Below are 16427 nucleotides of genomic sequence, written 5' to 3'. Positions count from 1 at the left end.
ATTGAAATTATGACTTCATCCTCATTAAAGTCAATAAACTGCAGAAAACAAACCTTTTAACTGATTTTAAAGTCATCCAGACCAAACAGGTAGCTTCAGACATGATGAGAAAAGTGGTTTATTGACGTTGAAACAGATTTCTCATCAAAACATCTCGACTCCGTTTGACGTCTTTGGTGCAGAAGTTCTTTCTTACTTGTGCAAGAAGTCTTTGTGCATACGAAGGTTGTGCTTTTTATGAGGTAAAACTAAAGGATTGATTCAAACTAAAGATTTGATTCAATCTAAAGGTTTGATTCAAACTAAAGGATGGGTTCAAACTAAAGGATTGATTCAAACTAAAGGGTTGACTCAGTTTTCAGGGTCTTCTATCTTCTCTACAGGAACTATGGCTTCTTCAGGACAAGGATTCTCTTGGACTAGGAAGCTCGAGGTTCAAGAAGGTGAAGGTAAAGCTGTGAATAAAGTTTCTTAGAGGAGATCTGGAATTATTCAGGTTCAAGTTCTTGTAAAAATAGAGTGAGAAGGGAAGTTTCTAGGGTTGTGAAAAGGATTTTTGTTTCTGCAAAGACTAAAGTAGAAAAATGGGGATTGTGCTTCAGGGTTCAAGAGTCAGGATGGTAGTCCGAGGATTCAGGATCGTAGTCGAAGGATTCAGGATCGTAGTTAGAGGATTCAGGATCGTAGTCGGAGGATTCAGGATGGACCTCTGGAAGACTTCAGAAGAATCCTTCAGCTTTGACCTGCAGGACGTCGCTCAGTCCAGGACGCTTTTGAAGAACCTGAAGACACCAAAGACAACAAACAAAACAATAAAATAACACAACAAACAGTTAAATACATCATTAAGAAATGGAGGCCACCAAGACACCTAAGACAGAATCATGATGAAGCAGAGTGGTGACAGCATCATGATGAAGCATGGTGGTGGCAGCATCATGATGTCTGGATGTTTCTCATTCATTTCCAATAAGCTGAGCACCTGACAGCCAATCAGAGTGCGGTACTTAACCTTTATGTTGAGTTTTTTCAGACAAACTCACCTGGAGCGTGCTGATGATCTCTCCAAACAGGTGCTGAGCTTCCTGAGAGTCTGGATCTTCAAAATAATCCGATGGTGACACCTCGACCACGATGGACCTGATGTTGTCGCACACACCTGCCCAGGTAAAAAACAGTTAGCGCCTCAGCTCAGCTGGTCATTGATCGTGTTCAGGTTCAGACTCACTGTGGAGGTGCAGCAGGGCCTGGCCGCTGACTGGAGTGTGGGTCAGGATCAAAGTCTGGAGCTCCTTCAGTCCAGCTCTGCTCAGCTCTGTCGCCGCCTGCAGGCCGAGGTCGGTAATACGCTCCAGCTCCAACAGCTGCAGGTGAGGGCAGTTACGCACTGCACACAAAATACACAGCAAACACACAACACACACACAAATACACAACAAACACACAACACACACAAACACAACACACAAAACAAACACAAAATACACAACAAACACACAGGAAACACAACATTTTAACATTGTTTTTATGCAGTGCTCACATGCTATTGTATGTCTTTAATGCTAATACTCATATTTTGTGCCAATGTTAGTTTTTATGCTGACAATATGTTAACATCAATTTCAAGCAATGCTAACATGCTAATCTTTGGTTTGTATGCTGATACTAATATTTTGCACTGTTAGTTTTTATGCTAGCATGCTAATATGTGTTTTATGCTAATATTAGTATTTTACACTATTTTACTTTTTTCTAACATTATCTAAGCATTAATTTTACGCAACGCTAACATGATAATATGTGTGCTTTTAATGCAACTGCTAGTATTCTGCACCACTATTAGTTTTTATGCTAACATGTTAAAATTAATTTCATTCAATGCTAACGTGCTAATGTATTTTTTAAGCTTATCTGAGTTTTTAGCATTCTTAATGCTAATACTAGTATTTTACACTACCGTTAGTTTTTATGAAAACATTATGTTAACGTTAATTTTAGGCAATGCTAACATGTTAATGTATGTTTTTGATGCTTAAACTAGTATTTTACACTCCTATTAGTTTATATGCTAACATTATGTTTACATTGATGTTAAGCAATGCTAACATGCTAATATATGTTTTTAAAGCTAATGCTAGTATTTCACAGTATTATTAGTTTTAATGCTAACAATATGTTTATATTAATTTCAGGCAATGCTAACATCCTGATGTATACTTTTAATGCAAATACTAGTTTTTACTGTAATATTTTAGATTTTATGCTAACATTATGTTAATGTCAATTTTAGGCAATGCTAACATGCTAGTATGAATGTTTTTAATGCTAATACTAGTTTTATCATGCCAATATTTTATGCTAGCATTAGTACTAATGCTATTTCACTCTTTGTTTGCATACATGTGACTAAAAAATGAATAAGAACTAAAACAAAACACCATGAACCCTTGTAATGTGAATTTATCAGCAATTTCCAGCAACAACAGGCACCAATAACACATCTTTTTCACTCACCAACAGTAACTAATCCCTGAGTCCCACAACCGGCCCCGCCCACACTGAGCGAGCGGAGGTGTGGCCAACATCGACCAATCGTCTGCAAGCAGCGGTTCCCAAAACGAGTCGCCTGTTGGCTGAAAGGAAGAAGAGATGAAAGCTTTCATTCTCCACGAGAGTTTAAAATTAGGTTCTAACAATGTTTTGGTGATAAAAATTCTAAAACGTAAAACCGTTCGACAGACTTTGAACTGACCAGGGGTGAGCTGGCGCCACCTGCAGGCTGCTGATGCTCCTACAGCCGGCACCCAGGGCCCAGAGAACCTCCTGACCGAGAGGGTCTGAAGAACTCCTGTATGGAGACAGATAGACAAGTGGACAGGTAAACAGATGGACAAATAGACAGGTATGCAGGTAAACAGATGAACGAGTAGACAGGTAGACAGGTAAACAGTCTCACCTGTACGTGAGCGTAGTCAGGTTCCTGCAGTAGCAGCTGGCCAACCACAGCGTCCTGTCAGTCAGGATGTGAGGACACTGAGAGATGGACAGGTGGAGCAGACTGCCCCCTGCTGACCTCAGCAGAGCCTCCACCCCCGACTCCATACTACCTCTGAAATATACAGACTACATTACCCATAATGCTCCACACTGCCCCTGAACCACAAAGACTACATTACCCATAATACTCTCAGTAGACTGTTACTGCTTACAGCTTCGTCTGACCAATCAGACGACGGCAGCGCTCTTGCTGAAATTAGATGGCGTTACCACGGCAACATGCACATTTTTCCTTTTGAAGAGATAAGAAAGGCTTTTATCTTTTTCTCTGTGTGACACACACAGCGACACTAATCCCTGACAGCTGTACTACTGTGTTTTATGTACTACTTTGTTTTTAAAGTACACATAAAATTATTCTTTAGAATGCTTTTACCTGCTCTTCATCACTGAATCAGGATCAGTTTTTTTTGGCTTTTTAGAGTCCAATTAAATTCATCAGTATCAGTAAATGGAAGGAAAATGGAACCTTAGAGCACTTCCATTTCCATCTCCTGAGGCTCAGAAACTGAAAGACTGAGAAGAAAGAAATTAGAGAGGAAGGCCATCAAGACCACCTGGAAGATGGTTCTTTGGTCTGAGGAGACCAGAATGGAGCTTTATGACCATCAGAGTATGAGATGTTTGACAAACACACCATTCATACTGCCATCACTGTGTGAAGCATAGTGGGGGCAGCATCATGATATGAAACACGGTGGTGGCAGCATCATGATATGAAGCATGGTGGAGGCAGCATCATGATGTGAAGCACGGTGGTGGCAGCATCATGATGTGAAGCACGGTGGTGGCAGCATCATGATGTGAGCATGGTGGAGGCAGCATCATGATGTGAAGCATGGTGGAGGCAGCATCATGATGTGAGCATGGTGGAGGCAGCATCATGATGTGAAGCACGGTGGTGGCAGCATCATGATGTGAGCATGGTGGAGGCAGCATCATGATGTGAAGCATGGTGGAGGCAGCATCATGATGTGAAGCACGGTGGTGGCAGCATCATGATGTGAAACAGCCAAAGCTTTTCATTTTGACATCAAAGTCTCTTTTGTAAACTCCTGTCATTAGAAGCCAAATTAAATCCATATTTAAACGCTGAAAAACAATAAAAGTAGACCCTTTTGTGGTTGAACTCTTCCTACTAGTTGCTATAATTTAATGTTCTGTTACCGTGTGTTTCTATGGTAATCATCTCGAGTCTCATCGACTCGTCGGCTTCGAGGCTTCAGGTTGTCGAGGATCATAGACTGAGTCTGAGTGCACCACTGAGACAGGGTGGTCAGGAACTGCACGAAAACACACAGACAACACAAAAAAACACATTAAAACTGTTAAATGTTAAATGTTTTGCATCATTTTATGTCTTAATTGACATTTTGTGTTAATTTGTTTCTGTTATTTTGTGTATCTTTGGAATAATTTCAGCTCTACGATCTGTTCACCTGCAGCCTGACAGGCCACGCCCACTGCCGTCTGCCATGGTAACCAGTGGTTAACATATATTTACATGTTGTTTAAGACATTAGCGTCTGATGATGAAGATGAAGCCTCCTCTACCTTGTTCGATACTTTGGCGTTCTCCAGCCGGAGGCGTGTCCAAACCGCCGGGTGCCTGGCGACGAACCGCCAATCAGAGCACACCTCGGCCGCACACAGCAACGAGTGCACATCCAAATAAGGGAAGACGCACAAAAGCCCTGCCCTCAGCCTCAGGCTGTCCGCCCCCAGATGCCTGTTGCCACGGCGATTGGAGGGGGTGGAGTGCAGGGAGGAGGGGACATCTGGGGGGAGGAAGACTTCTACTGTGAAAGAGCCTCAGTGTCATTGACTACCAGACAGGAAACGAGTCTCTTACCTGACCCAGGTGTGTTTGTCCTGGCGACGATGAGCCTCCTCATCTCAGCACTGCTCCACAAACCTTCCTCCTCCTCATCCTCCTCCTCATCCTCCTCCTCGGTGCTGTGGTGACGAAGGTTTCTTCTGTTCCACGTTCTCTCCCATCCTCCCTCCCCAGCCCTGAAGACACACAAGAAGAAGAATGTCCACCAGTATCCACCAGTGTCCACCAGTATCCACCACTGTTCACCAGTGTCCACCAATGTCCACCAGTATCCTCCAATGTTCCCTAGTGTCCACCAGTGTCCACCAATGTTCACCAGTATCCACCAGTGTCCACCAGTATCCTCCACTGTTCACCAGTGTCCCCTAGTATCAAAGTACATCTGACTTCCATCCAGCTGTTAAAAGCGGTCTTTCATCCAGTTAGCATGTTGCTCTGAGCTAAGAGCTAACATTAGCATTTGCTATTTAGCGTCAAACATGAGTCCAGCTGAGTTGATTCTGCTGATGGATCAAACTTCCTGTACTTACCAGAACCGTTCCGTCCTCCCTCCTAGTTCTGGTCTGGTCCAGGATGGAGCGTAGTGGGGCAGATGGAGGCGGACCGACCCGCCCTCACAGTCCCACCCCCCCGAGCCCAGAGACGAGGTCCTCATCCGGCTAGTCAGACCACTGTGGGAGACAAACGAGAGACAAGCCACCATAACTGTAGTCCTACGGGACAAGGTGTCTCAGGTGTTCAGATGTTGAGGTGTTCAGGTACCTGTAGTCCAGGTGGTCCCCCAGCCGGTAGGACCCGGAGACGCTGTAGCTCCTCTGGATCCAAACACACGGAGAAGACGTCGTTAATCAGACTGTTGATCATAGTAACTCTGTCTGACTGAATAAAGGCTGTAGTTCTTCACCCGATTTCCCATGGTCCCCTGCGTCTTGGTGGTGATGATGTCATCAGTGCTGCTGTCCAGACTGCGACCTCCTCGTCCGGCGGTGGGTGGGTACACCTGGGCCAGGTGGTACGGGTCGATGTATTGGTCTCTGAAGTGGTTCTGATGAGAACCCAGCAGCAGCAGTTGTCTCTCGGCTCGGTCGGCTCGATCCAACAGCGTCTCGATGAAAACCTGAAACAGTCAGAGGACGATGTTTGTGGAGCAGTTTAGTTTCACTTTGGAGCCATTTTGTGTCATTTAGTTTCACTTTAGAGCCATTTTGTGTCATTTAGTTTCACTTTGGAGTCATTTTGGTTCATTTCTTTGGTCTCTTTGGTCTCAGTTTGCATCTGTATGTGGTGTTTTGCATCTCTTTGGCATCATTTTGTGAGATTTTTTGTTTTCATATGATTTCACTTTGGTGCCGTTTGTGTCTGTTTTGGGAGGTTTGTGTTTCTGTGGTCACTGTGTGTCTCTTTGGTGTCATTTTGTGCCACTTTTGTATCATTTTGTGTGTCTGATGTTAATTCTGTGTCATTTTTTGTCTCTTTGGGCTCATTCTGTGTGTATATAGGTAGGATCTATACCTATCTATCTATAAATAGGTATTTTGCATCAATTTTGTGTCATTTTGTTTTTCTGTGATGTCATTTTGTGCTATTTTTTGCATCATTTTATTTATTTCTGGTATCATTTTGTTACTCTTTGGCATCATTTTGTGTTATTTTTGGTTACACTGTTGTAAATTATGTCATTTTTGCATCATTTTTCATCTGTGGTCATTTTGTGTCACTTTTGTGTCATTGTTTGTTTTTTGTTGCCCCATTTTGTCACTTTGGTGCCATTTTGTAGCATTTTGCATCACTTTTGTGTCATTTTTGTCTCTTTGGTACCATTTAATGTTATTTTCTTTTCCATATTTGTTGTTTCTTTGTTGTAATATTGTGTCACTTTGGTACCATTTTGCATCACTGTGTACCTTTTTGATGTCATTCGTGTCTATTTTGGGGGTTTGCGTCTCTTTATAGTCATTTTGCATCACTTTTGTATCATTTTCTGTTATTTTTGTATCATTTTGTTACTCTTTGAGGCCACTTTTTGTTTCTTTGTTGGAAATTATGTCACTTTGGTGTCATTTTGTGTCTATTTTTGGGTTATTATCTCTGTGGTCATTTTTCACCATTTTATTGTTTGTTATTTCATGTTTCTTTGATGTCATTTGTGTCTCTTCAATGTCATGTTGTGTTATTTTTGCATCATTTTGTGTCATTTTGCATCATTTGCATCATTTTGTGTCATTTTGCATCGTCTCTTTGTGTCATTTTGTGTTTCTTTGTCGTCACCTGAAGTCTGGACTTGGCTTCGGCCTCCTTCTCTGCCGTCTCCCTCAGAAAACACTCGATGTCGACCATCTCCCTGCAGAAAAACACATCAGTAAGCGCTGCTTCATCTAAAAATGTTTTTTATGGAAACGATTCTGAGAAACGAAACACATGAAGCTCAGACTGACCTCAAAAACAGCCGGCCTGAGGCCTCGCTGTCGCCTTCCATCCATCACCCCACAGCAGTGTGTGTTAGTGTGTGTTAGCCTGTGTTACAGTGTGTTAGTGTGTGTTAGCCTGTGTTACAGTGTGTTAGCGTGTGTGTTAGTGTGTGTTACAGTGTGTTAGTGTGTGTGTTAGTGTGTGTTACAGTGTGTTAGCGTGTGATGCAGACTAAATGTGACGTGTCCTCTCCCTGTCTGTTCAGTCCTTTACACTCTGATCGTCCTAACTCTGTGTTACTTTACTGACGCTCAACTGTCGACTGCAGATTTACAGTCATGAACAAACCTTCGGCTTCCATTTCCTCCTCAGTTTGGTTCTTCTGGTTTCAATCTTCTGGTTGATCTTTCACTCCTCTGGACACTATACCTACCGTCAAGCATGGAGGTGGCAGTATCATTACACTGTCGATTTAACTGACTCCAGTCTGAGTCATTAAGACCACAGATGTAGTGGAAAGGCACCAGTTCTGGTGCCTTTCCACTATTTCTTTACCATTAACGAAGTCATTTCTGACCTATTTTGAATCACTCTTAACCATTTTTAAAGTCTTTCTGGACCGATTTCAAGTCATGTCTGAGTCTTTCTGGACATGTTTGATCATTTCGGGCAAAATTTGAGTCATTCTGAACCAATTGTTAGTTATTTTGGACCTTTTTTGCCATTTTGGACCAATTTTGAACCAATTCTTAGTCATTTTGCAGCATTTTTGTCATTGGACACATTTATAGTAATTTTGGACCAATTTTCAGCCATTTTGGACCAATTTTCTTTCACATTTTTAGTCATTTTAAATCATTTCTTAGTCATTTTGGACCTTTTTTTTGTCATTTTTGGCAAGTATTGAGTCATTTTGGAGCAATTTTTAGTCATTTTGAACCAATTCTTATACATTTTGGACATGTTTTTAGTCATTTTGGACACATTTTTAGTCACTTTGGACCAATATTGAGTAATTTTAAACCAACTGGAAGTCATTCTGGACAAATTTTGAGTCATTTTGAAACAATTGTAAATCATTTTGGACACATTTTTAGTCATTTTGGACAATTTTGAACCAATTTTAAGAGCCATTTTACCACTTTTTTGTCATTTTGAATCATGTCTGAAATGTTGATTCATCATATGAAGATATTAACATGTTCTGTACAGGCATGAACTGAAGTTTACTAGTAGAGACCATGTTAATGAAGACAGTCTTCAGTTTGTATATTTTTAATGACTCCTAGAACTCTGGAATCACTGAAACACACAATAAAACTATCCTGTAAGTTAGTCCTTTCATAGACTTATTAAAGGTCTTCTGCTTTATCTTTGACTCATCTGGACACAATGGGTGCCATTCCACTACATCTGTTGTCTTTCTGACTTGGTTATTCAGGTTCTTGATGGTTTTAAGTCTAAACCTTCATTCTATCCTGATGGAACCATTTCTTTACCACGTCTGATGTGAGTTTGGCCTCACTGTCTTGTTGAAACATTGAACTGTGTCCAAGATCAACCTTCTGATGATGGTTTTGGGTTTTCCTGAAGAATGTGGAGGTAATCCTCCAATTGTTCAGTCAATTTATGAGTCAGTTTGGATCATTTCTGAGTCAATTTTGACAGTTTTAGTCAATTTGGACCATTTTTGTGTCATTACAGGCAACTTTCGCATATTTTTAGACACATTTCCAGGCACCTTGGACTATTTTTGAGTCAATTCGGTTGTTTTTTGTGGTTGATGTCAGCATCAATTTGTGCAGTTTTTGAATAATTATCAAAATGTTTTAAGTCACCTTGGAGTAGTTTTGATTAAATATAGATTAACTTTGAGTCGATTTTAACAGTTTTTGCACCTGTTCGGGCAGGTTTTAGTAATTTTAGACATGTTTTTAGTCATTTTGAACAATTATTGAGTGAATTTATGTTCATGTAGACATCTCTTCAGTAAGTTTAGGCTGTTTTTAATCAATTTTGACAATTTTTGAGTGACTTTGTTCAGTTTCTAAATCATTCTAGATGTTTTGAGTCACTTTGGAATAGTTTTGCATAAATTCGGACAAATTTTGAGTTGACTTTAACTGTTTTGTATCAATCTGGGCAAGTTTTTAAAAAATGTATACATTTTTTAGCTAATTTGGCCAATTTTTGCACTGATTTGGGCAAATTTTTGATGATTTTAGACATTATTTTAGTCATTTTGGGAACTGTTGAGTGAATTTATGTCTATGTAGACATCTCTTCAGTCAGTTTAGACGATTTTTCCATCAACTCAGGCAACCTTTGTGTTCAAGTCAATGATTTTCTTTTTCTGATCTTTGCTGAGCTCCTCAGACTTTCCCACTGTAGTGTTTGAGTCTAATGAGTGGGTCTAATGGTTCTATTTAAACTGGATCAGAGGAGTCAGCAGCTGTAGTCGACTCATGGAACTAAGAACTTTCTACATCACCAGGCTGCTGTGTGAATATTTCTGACCCACCTCCTCCTAGACAGAACTAAAGGACCTTCAGATACAGACCTGTGCTGCTCGTTCAGCTCTTCCTCTTTTCCTTCCAGCTCTTTCTTCAGTCGCTCCATCATCTCCATGGCAGCAGAGACCTGAAATGTGGAGACCAGAGCTCAGATCATAGCGTGGATCTGCTGACAGAGTGCTGACGTTGGTCCACCCACCTGTCTGGACAGGTACGCTGCCTTCTCCTCCACCTCCAGCTTCTCTCCCCTCAGCCGCTCACCGTCCCGCCTCTCCCGCTGTAGCTCCACCTCCCTCCTCTGTAGCTCCGCCCTCAGCCGGCCCACGCGGCGGTTCACCCTCTCTTCCACCTCGGCGAACGTCCGGGCGATCCTCCGGTCAAGACCCAGCCCCAGCCGCTCCTCCAGCCCGATGCCCACCGGTAGCCCCAGAGGGACCCCTGCCTCGCCCAGATGCTCCCCAGGAAAGGATTCCCGAGGCCCGGGCAGGGCCAGAGCAGTGGAGGGGTCCTCTGGAGGCCAGCGGTCCGAGGAGCCGAACATCTCCCTGAGCAGCCGGACGGAGGCCGACGACGGAGCCAGGTCCAGACAGGCCAGAGGGAGGGGGAAGCTGAGGGGCTCCGTGCCCCGAGAGGAGCTCTGATTCTGGGACATGGTGGGGGCGGGGAGGGGCAGCAGAGCACCGGGTCTGGAGCTCCGGACACGAGCCTGAAGGGTACGTTTGACTTTTACTCAATCTGGTTTAAATCTCTCAGTAACAAGCATAGAATTAAAGCAGTTTGATCAAATATCCTGACTGTGAGTAAACATGGAGGTGGCGTCATTAGGCCTATTTTAGGGGGGCTTCAGACCCCTTAAAATATTCTTTAGCCCCCCTAATTTTATGTTCATTTATTTTTAAAAATAGTTGTTGTTGTTTTTTTTACATAAAAGTGCTGACAAATTCAATATAATGTGGCCAGAAGGTGAGTTTAAATGAATAATCACATAACCATCATTATTAACTTAAATATGATCATAAATCTTAGTTTCTCTTCTCTTCACAGTGGAAGGTAGAGAGTCTGAGTCGGTGCGTGGTTATCCAGTCCATTCCACTTGTTCATATGGAGCACGCCCACATCACTGAAATCCAGTCCACGTTTTCCCTGCAGCATGTTTACCGGGAGGAGCAGCATTAGGAGAAGAACGTCAACAAGAATGGATATACGAAATGTTTTAAAGAGAGTAAGTACTCATCACTGCTGATAGTAACAATAAGTTAGCTCCAGCTAACAGCTAACAGCTGTAATTAATGAACCAAATAAAAACCTGGCTTCACACTCTGTAGGAGAGAGTCCCTGTAAAGGAGGCAGCGTAAGACGCTGCTACTTAGCTAGCTAGTTAGTCTGAAATGCACTGTGAAGGTTCGGGTTGTTCATAGAGTTAGGTGTGCACTCTTATTTATTTATTTATTTATTTTAACCATCTACTATCTTTGGGGTGACTTCCTTCTGCAGCATCAGCTCCAGCATCAGATGCACACAGCAGGGCTCCAACTCTCACGCTTTGGCCGTGAGACACACGCAACTCAGTCCCTTCACACGCTCTCACACCACACTCCAAATATCACACGGGCAAAAAAAAGCTCCACTTTGCTGTTATGGGAATATGTAACTTTTGAGGAAATCCAGTTCGAGTTTTTACTCCAGAGAACGGCAGGTTTGTGAAAATCCAGTCCGCATTTTCCGTCATTGTGCAGGTCAAAATAAAACAGCCAATTGTGAAACCGAACGACTCGTACAGTAACTGGTGATTTGTCTGTATTTTCTGCGTATGTGTAGTGGGATATGTAAATTTTTCAACTTCGAATGTCCTGTTACGCATGGACAACTCTTATTACATGTACGGATTTTAGTACAGATTGGCAGTTCTTTTACACATTTGAAAACCTATATACAGACGGACAAATTTTCAGACGACTTTTGAAGATTCCGGTTCACATTGACAAATCTCAGTCCACATGGACAAATTCTTTTACACATGGACAAATCTCACTTCAGACACATGGATTGAAATACAGACAGACAACTCTCGATTTGCATTGACAAATAGTTTGCTACAATAATACCCCCATAGTCTGGTCACAAGGTGGCAGCTCTGAGTTATTGTGTTGTGAGCAAAAGTCATGGCCACTGTGGTCTAAAACATTTACACAGTAAAGTATCTCTGAATAAATCTAAGTCTGTCCAAAAAGTGGAAAAGCAATTTCTCAGTTTTTGTTAGCTGTTTGTGAAATTAAACGTTCATACACATCCTGTGGGTCTCCTGGGGGCAAATCCCCCCCGTCCTTAAAACCTAGTGACGCTCCTGGGTGGCGGTATCATGATCAATTTAACTGGCTTTAGTTTGAGACAGACCACAAATATTGTCTACATTTGCGGTCTTTCTGTCTTGATTCTTCAGCTTCTTGATGGAATTGTTTTGGCAGCAATCTGTCATTTAGCATTTAGCATCTGACTAAATATAACTTCAATAAATCTGTAAAATAGCGTTCTGTGATATTATTTACTATTTCTAAACCCTCAGGATTCATTGCTTCAGAGTTTATTCAGCATATTCCAGATTTATACGGCAAAAATAAGTGTAATTCTACTGACAAATATTAAAGAACCGATGAAAATTAATGTATATTTATAAAAATGAAGATTTATGAAAGGAAACTGATTTAGTTCTACCAAATTACCAAAAATGTGTCTGTTTTTTAGGGTCAGCATGTGAATTATTGTTTCCTTTTAGTCGTTATGCATCAACAGACATTAAAAACATTGTTGTCTGTACTGAAGTAGAAGTAGAAGTAGTGGGTACCTGTGAGAGCAGCAGCAGCGTCTCGTAGGTGTGTCGGCTGACCAGGTGTGACCGGAGCTCAGGTATGGACGAGAAGAGACGCTGGTCTCCACAGCGAGGACAAAAGTAGGACGACATGACGACGAGCTGCAAGAGGAAGAAGAAACCGGGTCAGAGCCTCGTCTTCATCATCATCTTCATCTTTATCTTCATCCTCTTCATCCTCAGCAGCAGCACCGACGTCGTCCTCATCCGAGGCTCAAACCATCTGAGGAGGAGGAGGAGCGTTTTCACGGACGGACGAGCAGGAAGAAAGAGATTCTGGGCGTGACTCTCTCTCTCCTGTTCACGTGGGCTTTGCTCGCCCACCGTGACCTCCTTTAACCTCAGATTAAAAAAGCCTTAAAATGCAGTAAAAATACACCATTAAAACTGTAAAAAACACACAGTTAATACTGTAAAAATACACAATTAATACTGTAAAAAAACACTGTAAATACTGTAAAAATACACAGTTAATGCTGTAAAAGATACACCGTTAATACTGTAAATAATACGCCATTAATACTGTAAAAATACACCGTTAATACTGTGAAAAAATACACCGTTAATACTGTAAAAAATACACCATTAATACTGTAAAAATACATCATTGATACAGTAAAAATCCACCATTAAAACTGTGAAAAAATACACCATTCATGCTGTAAAAATACACCGGTAATACTGTAAAAATACACCGTTAATATTGTAAAAACACACCGTTAACACTGTAAAAAATACACTGTTAATACTGTAAAAAAATGCATAGTTAATACTGTAAAAAATACACCGTTAATGCTGTGAAAAGTGCACAGTTAATACTGTAAAAAGACATTGTTAAAACTGTAAAAAATACACCGTTAATACTGTTAAAAATACATAGTTAATATTGTAAAAATACACCAATAATACTGTAAAAATACACCGTTAAAACTGTAAAGAATACACGGTTAATACTGTAACAAAATACAGTTAATACTGTAAAAATACACAAAACTGTAAAAAATACACTGTTAAAACTGTAAAAAATACACCGTTAAAACTGTAAAAAAATACACCATTAATGCTGTAAAAAATACACAGTTAATACTGTAAAAAATACAACGTTAATGCTGTAAAAATATATCACTAATACTTTAAAAAATACACCATTAATACTGTAAAAAATACATCATTAATACAGTAAAAAAATTCCCCCACTCATACTGTAAAATTACACTGTTAAAAATTGTAGAAATCCACTGTTAATTCTGTAAAAATACACCGTTAAAATACTGTAAAAATACACTGTTAATACTGTAAAAAATGCATAGTTAATACTGTAAAAAATACACCGTTAATGCTGTGAAAAGTACACAGTTAATACTGTAAAAAGACATTGTTAAAACTGTAAAAAATACACCGTTAATACTGTTAAAAATACATAGTTAATACTGTAAAAATACACCAATAATACTGTAAAAATACACCGTTAAAACTGTAAAGAATACACGGTTAATACTGTAACAAAATACAATTAATACTGTAAAAATACACAAAACTGTAAAAAATACACTGTTAAAACTGTAAAAAATACACCGTTAAAACTGTAAAAAAAATACACCATTAATGCTGTAAAAAATACACAGTTAATACTGTAAAAAATACAACGTTAATGCTGTAAAAATATATCACTAATACTTTAAAAAATACACTATTAATACTGTAAAAAATACATCATTAATACAGTAAAAAATTCCCCCATTAATACTGTAAAATTACACTGTTAAAAATTGTAGAAATCCACTGTTAATTCTGTAAAAATACACCGTTAAAATACTGTAAAAATTCACCGTTAAAATGCTGTAAAAATACATCCATAAAACTCTAACAATGCACTAGTAACTGGCTTTAACTGTTGTAGTAAGTTACATGTAATATCTTGTCAGATTAACAATAATTATCATGTTGACTTAAAGAAAAACTGATAAAAACCATCAACGTGTTTTTTTAACAGCAGTAATTTATCATTTTACAGTGTTTGACAATAAAATTACAGTTTTACTTCATTTAAATCAGCAAAAAAAAATGAAGTTTTTCTTCAGATATTTGACATTTTCTGAAAGAAAAAAGGCAAATAAATATTGAAAGAAATATTTTAAAGATGTCCTTGTTTTAAAAAACATTTTCTTTACTTAGAGACACATAATATCGTGTAAAATCACTGGAAAAAATGATAATTTATTGTTTTAATTTACATGTTGACTATAAAAACAAACGTCCTCAGCAGATTTCTGTTTTTGGCTGTTTGTTGTTTAATTCATTTAAACCAGAAAAAAAATGTTTATTTCACCGTGTTTGTTGGTATTTTTACAGTCATCTGTTCCATTTAAAATGGCACACTGTCGCTGGGCTTAAGAAAACATTGAATTATTTATTTGTATTTTTTACGAGTCGCTGAGTTGCTGCTGCAGGAAAACTCTGAACCTTTAAAGCGACTGTTTATGAATATTTAATGCCACAAAATATGAATATTTATGAAGAGATCTGTGAAATTTTACATTCATATTTCAATCAAATTAATTAAAAAAACAAAAAGTCAACACAAATTCAGCAGGTTTGAGTCTGAAGAAGAACATCTAAAGAAAAAATAAAGATAAAAACCTTAAATACGACAAAAAAGTCAAAAGAATCGATCTTAAAAACACTACATTCAAAGCAAACGAATAAAAAATAATCCACGAGTAAATATATTTATAAATTTATCACGAAATAACAAAACATATTGCTGTTGTCATGAAATCCAAAAACTTTGAGGGAAAAAATAAAAAAAGGTGACATCAATAGAAAAGAACTTTAAAAAAAACAGACAAATGCAGTAAAAATTAAAAAAAAATTGGATAAAAATTCAACAATTCTGATGAAAATGCAAAAGAACAAAGGCAAGAAATGGACAAAAATGTTAAACTCGTGATTTAAAGTTAAGAGTAAAAAAAAATCTGAAAACGTACAATAGAAGTTGAAAAATATATTAGATAAAAATGCAACAATTCGATGAAAAATGCAAAGAATGTAAAACAAAAAAATTGTCAAAAATCTAAAACAAAGAGAGTCAAAAATAGTTAAAAATATATTAGATATAAAGAAAAATACTGGTGAAAAATGTGAATGCAAAAGTGATACACATGAAAAAAATCTGAAAAACGCAATAGAAGTCTTTAAGAAATCAGATAAAATGCAAAAAAAAATAAAACTCAGAATTACATATCAAAACAAATATTTAATATATAATAGAAAATCTTGATGAAAAATGTAAAAACGTGATATAATTGCATAAGATGTGAAAAAAATGTAAAAAATTGGGAAAAAATGAACAAAAAAAGCAAAAATCCTTATGAAAAATGTCATGAACGGGATTTAAATGCAATAAAACAGAAAATATTCAATAAAAGGTATTAAATTCAGATAAAAATGCAAAAAATAATTTAAAATTAATAAACAAACTGTGATAAAATGCATAAAAAGAGGAAATGCGCCATCAAACCGGATAATAACCGTTAAACCGTTAAAATAAATCACTCACTTATGGATTATTGATGGGTGACGTCACATCCAGACGGCGGTCGTCATGGTAACCCGGTGTCTCGCTCACCCCCCGATCAGCTGATCGATCGATGAACGGCTTTGAGGTCGGTGACAGGAGGCTCGTGCAGCAGCAGCAGCTGTTCTGCCTCGCGCTGCCGCCGCCTGCTGACGTCGGCGCCCAATG

At 38.9% G+C, this 16427-nt stretch overlaps 2 protein-coding genes across 2 annotated transcripts in view; both read right to left on the bottom strand.

Moving 5' to 3' along the window:
• The window catches only part of gltpd2a (glycolipid transfer protein domain containing 2a), a 6691-nt gene extending 6517 nt beyond the window's left edge, over positions 1 to 174 (bottom strand). The window contains exon 1 of the mRNA XM_051944353.1: positions 54 to 174. Within this exon, the coding sequence (XP_051800313.1) occupies positions 54 to 103 (50 nt within the window). The 5' untranslated portion in view covers positions 104 to 174. The remainder of the gene's footprint in view (positions 1 to 53) is intronic.
• Positions 95 to 16427, bottom strand: LOC110947973 (F-box only protein 41-like). The gene is made up of 17 exons (XM_051944277.1): positions 16242 to 16427; positions 12659 to 12784; positions 10016 to 10522; positions 9864 to 9943; positions 7163 to 7235; positions 5799 to 6011; positions 5657 to 5709; positions 5425 to 5565; positions 4910 to 5070; positions 4612 to 4835; positions 4225 to 4340; positions 2957 to 3109; positions 2753 to 2848; positions 2515 to 2633; positions 1229 to 1387; positions 1044 to 1159; positions 95 to 782 (listed from the first exon to the last, which is right to left on the bottom strand). Exons 2-17 carry the CDS (start codon positions 12773 to 12775, stop codon positions 720 to 722), a joined length of 2391 nt encoding a protein of 796 aa, XP_051800237.1. The 5' UTR covers positions 12776 to 12784; positions 16242 to 16427; the 3' UTR covers positions 95 to 719.

The sequence above is a fragment of the Acanthochromis polyacanthus genome, chromosome 24 (genome assembly GCF_021347895.1).
Source record: "Acanthochromis polyacanthus isolate Apoly-LR-REF ecotype Palm Island chromosome 24, KAUST_Apoly_ChrSc, whole genome shotgun sequence".
Taxonomy (NCBI): domain Eukaryota; kingdom Metazoa; phylum Chordata; class Actinopteri; family Pomacentridae; genus Acanthochromis; species Acanthochromis polyacanthus.
This window is presented reverse-complemented; position numbering and strand designations above follow the sequence as displayed.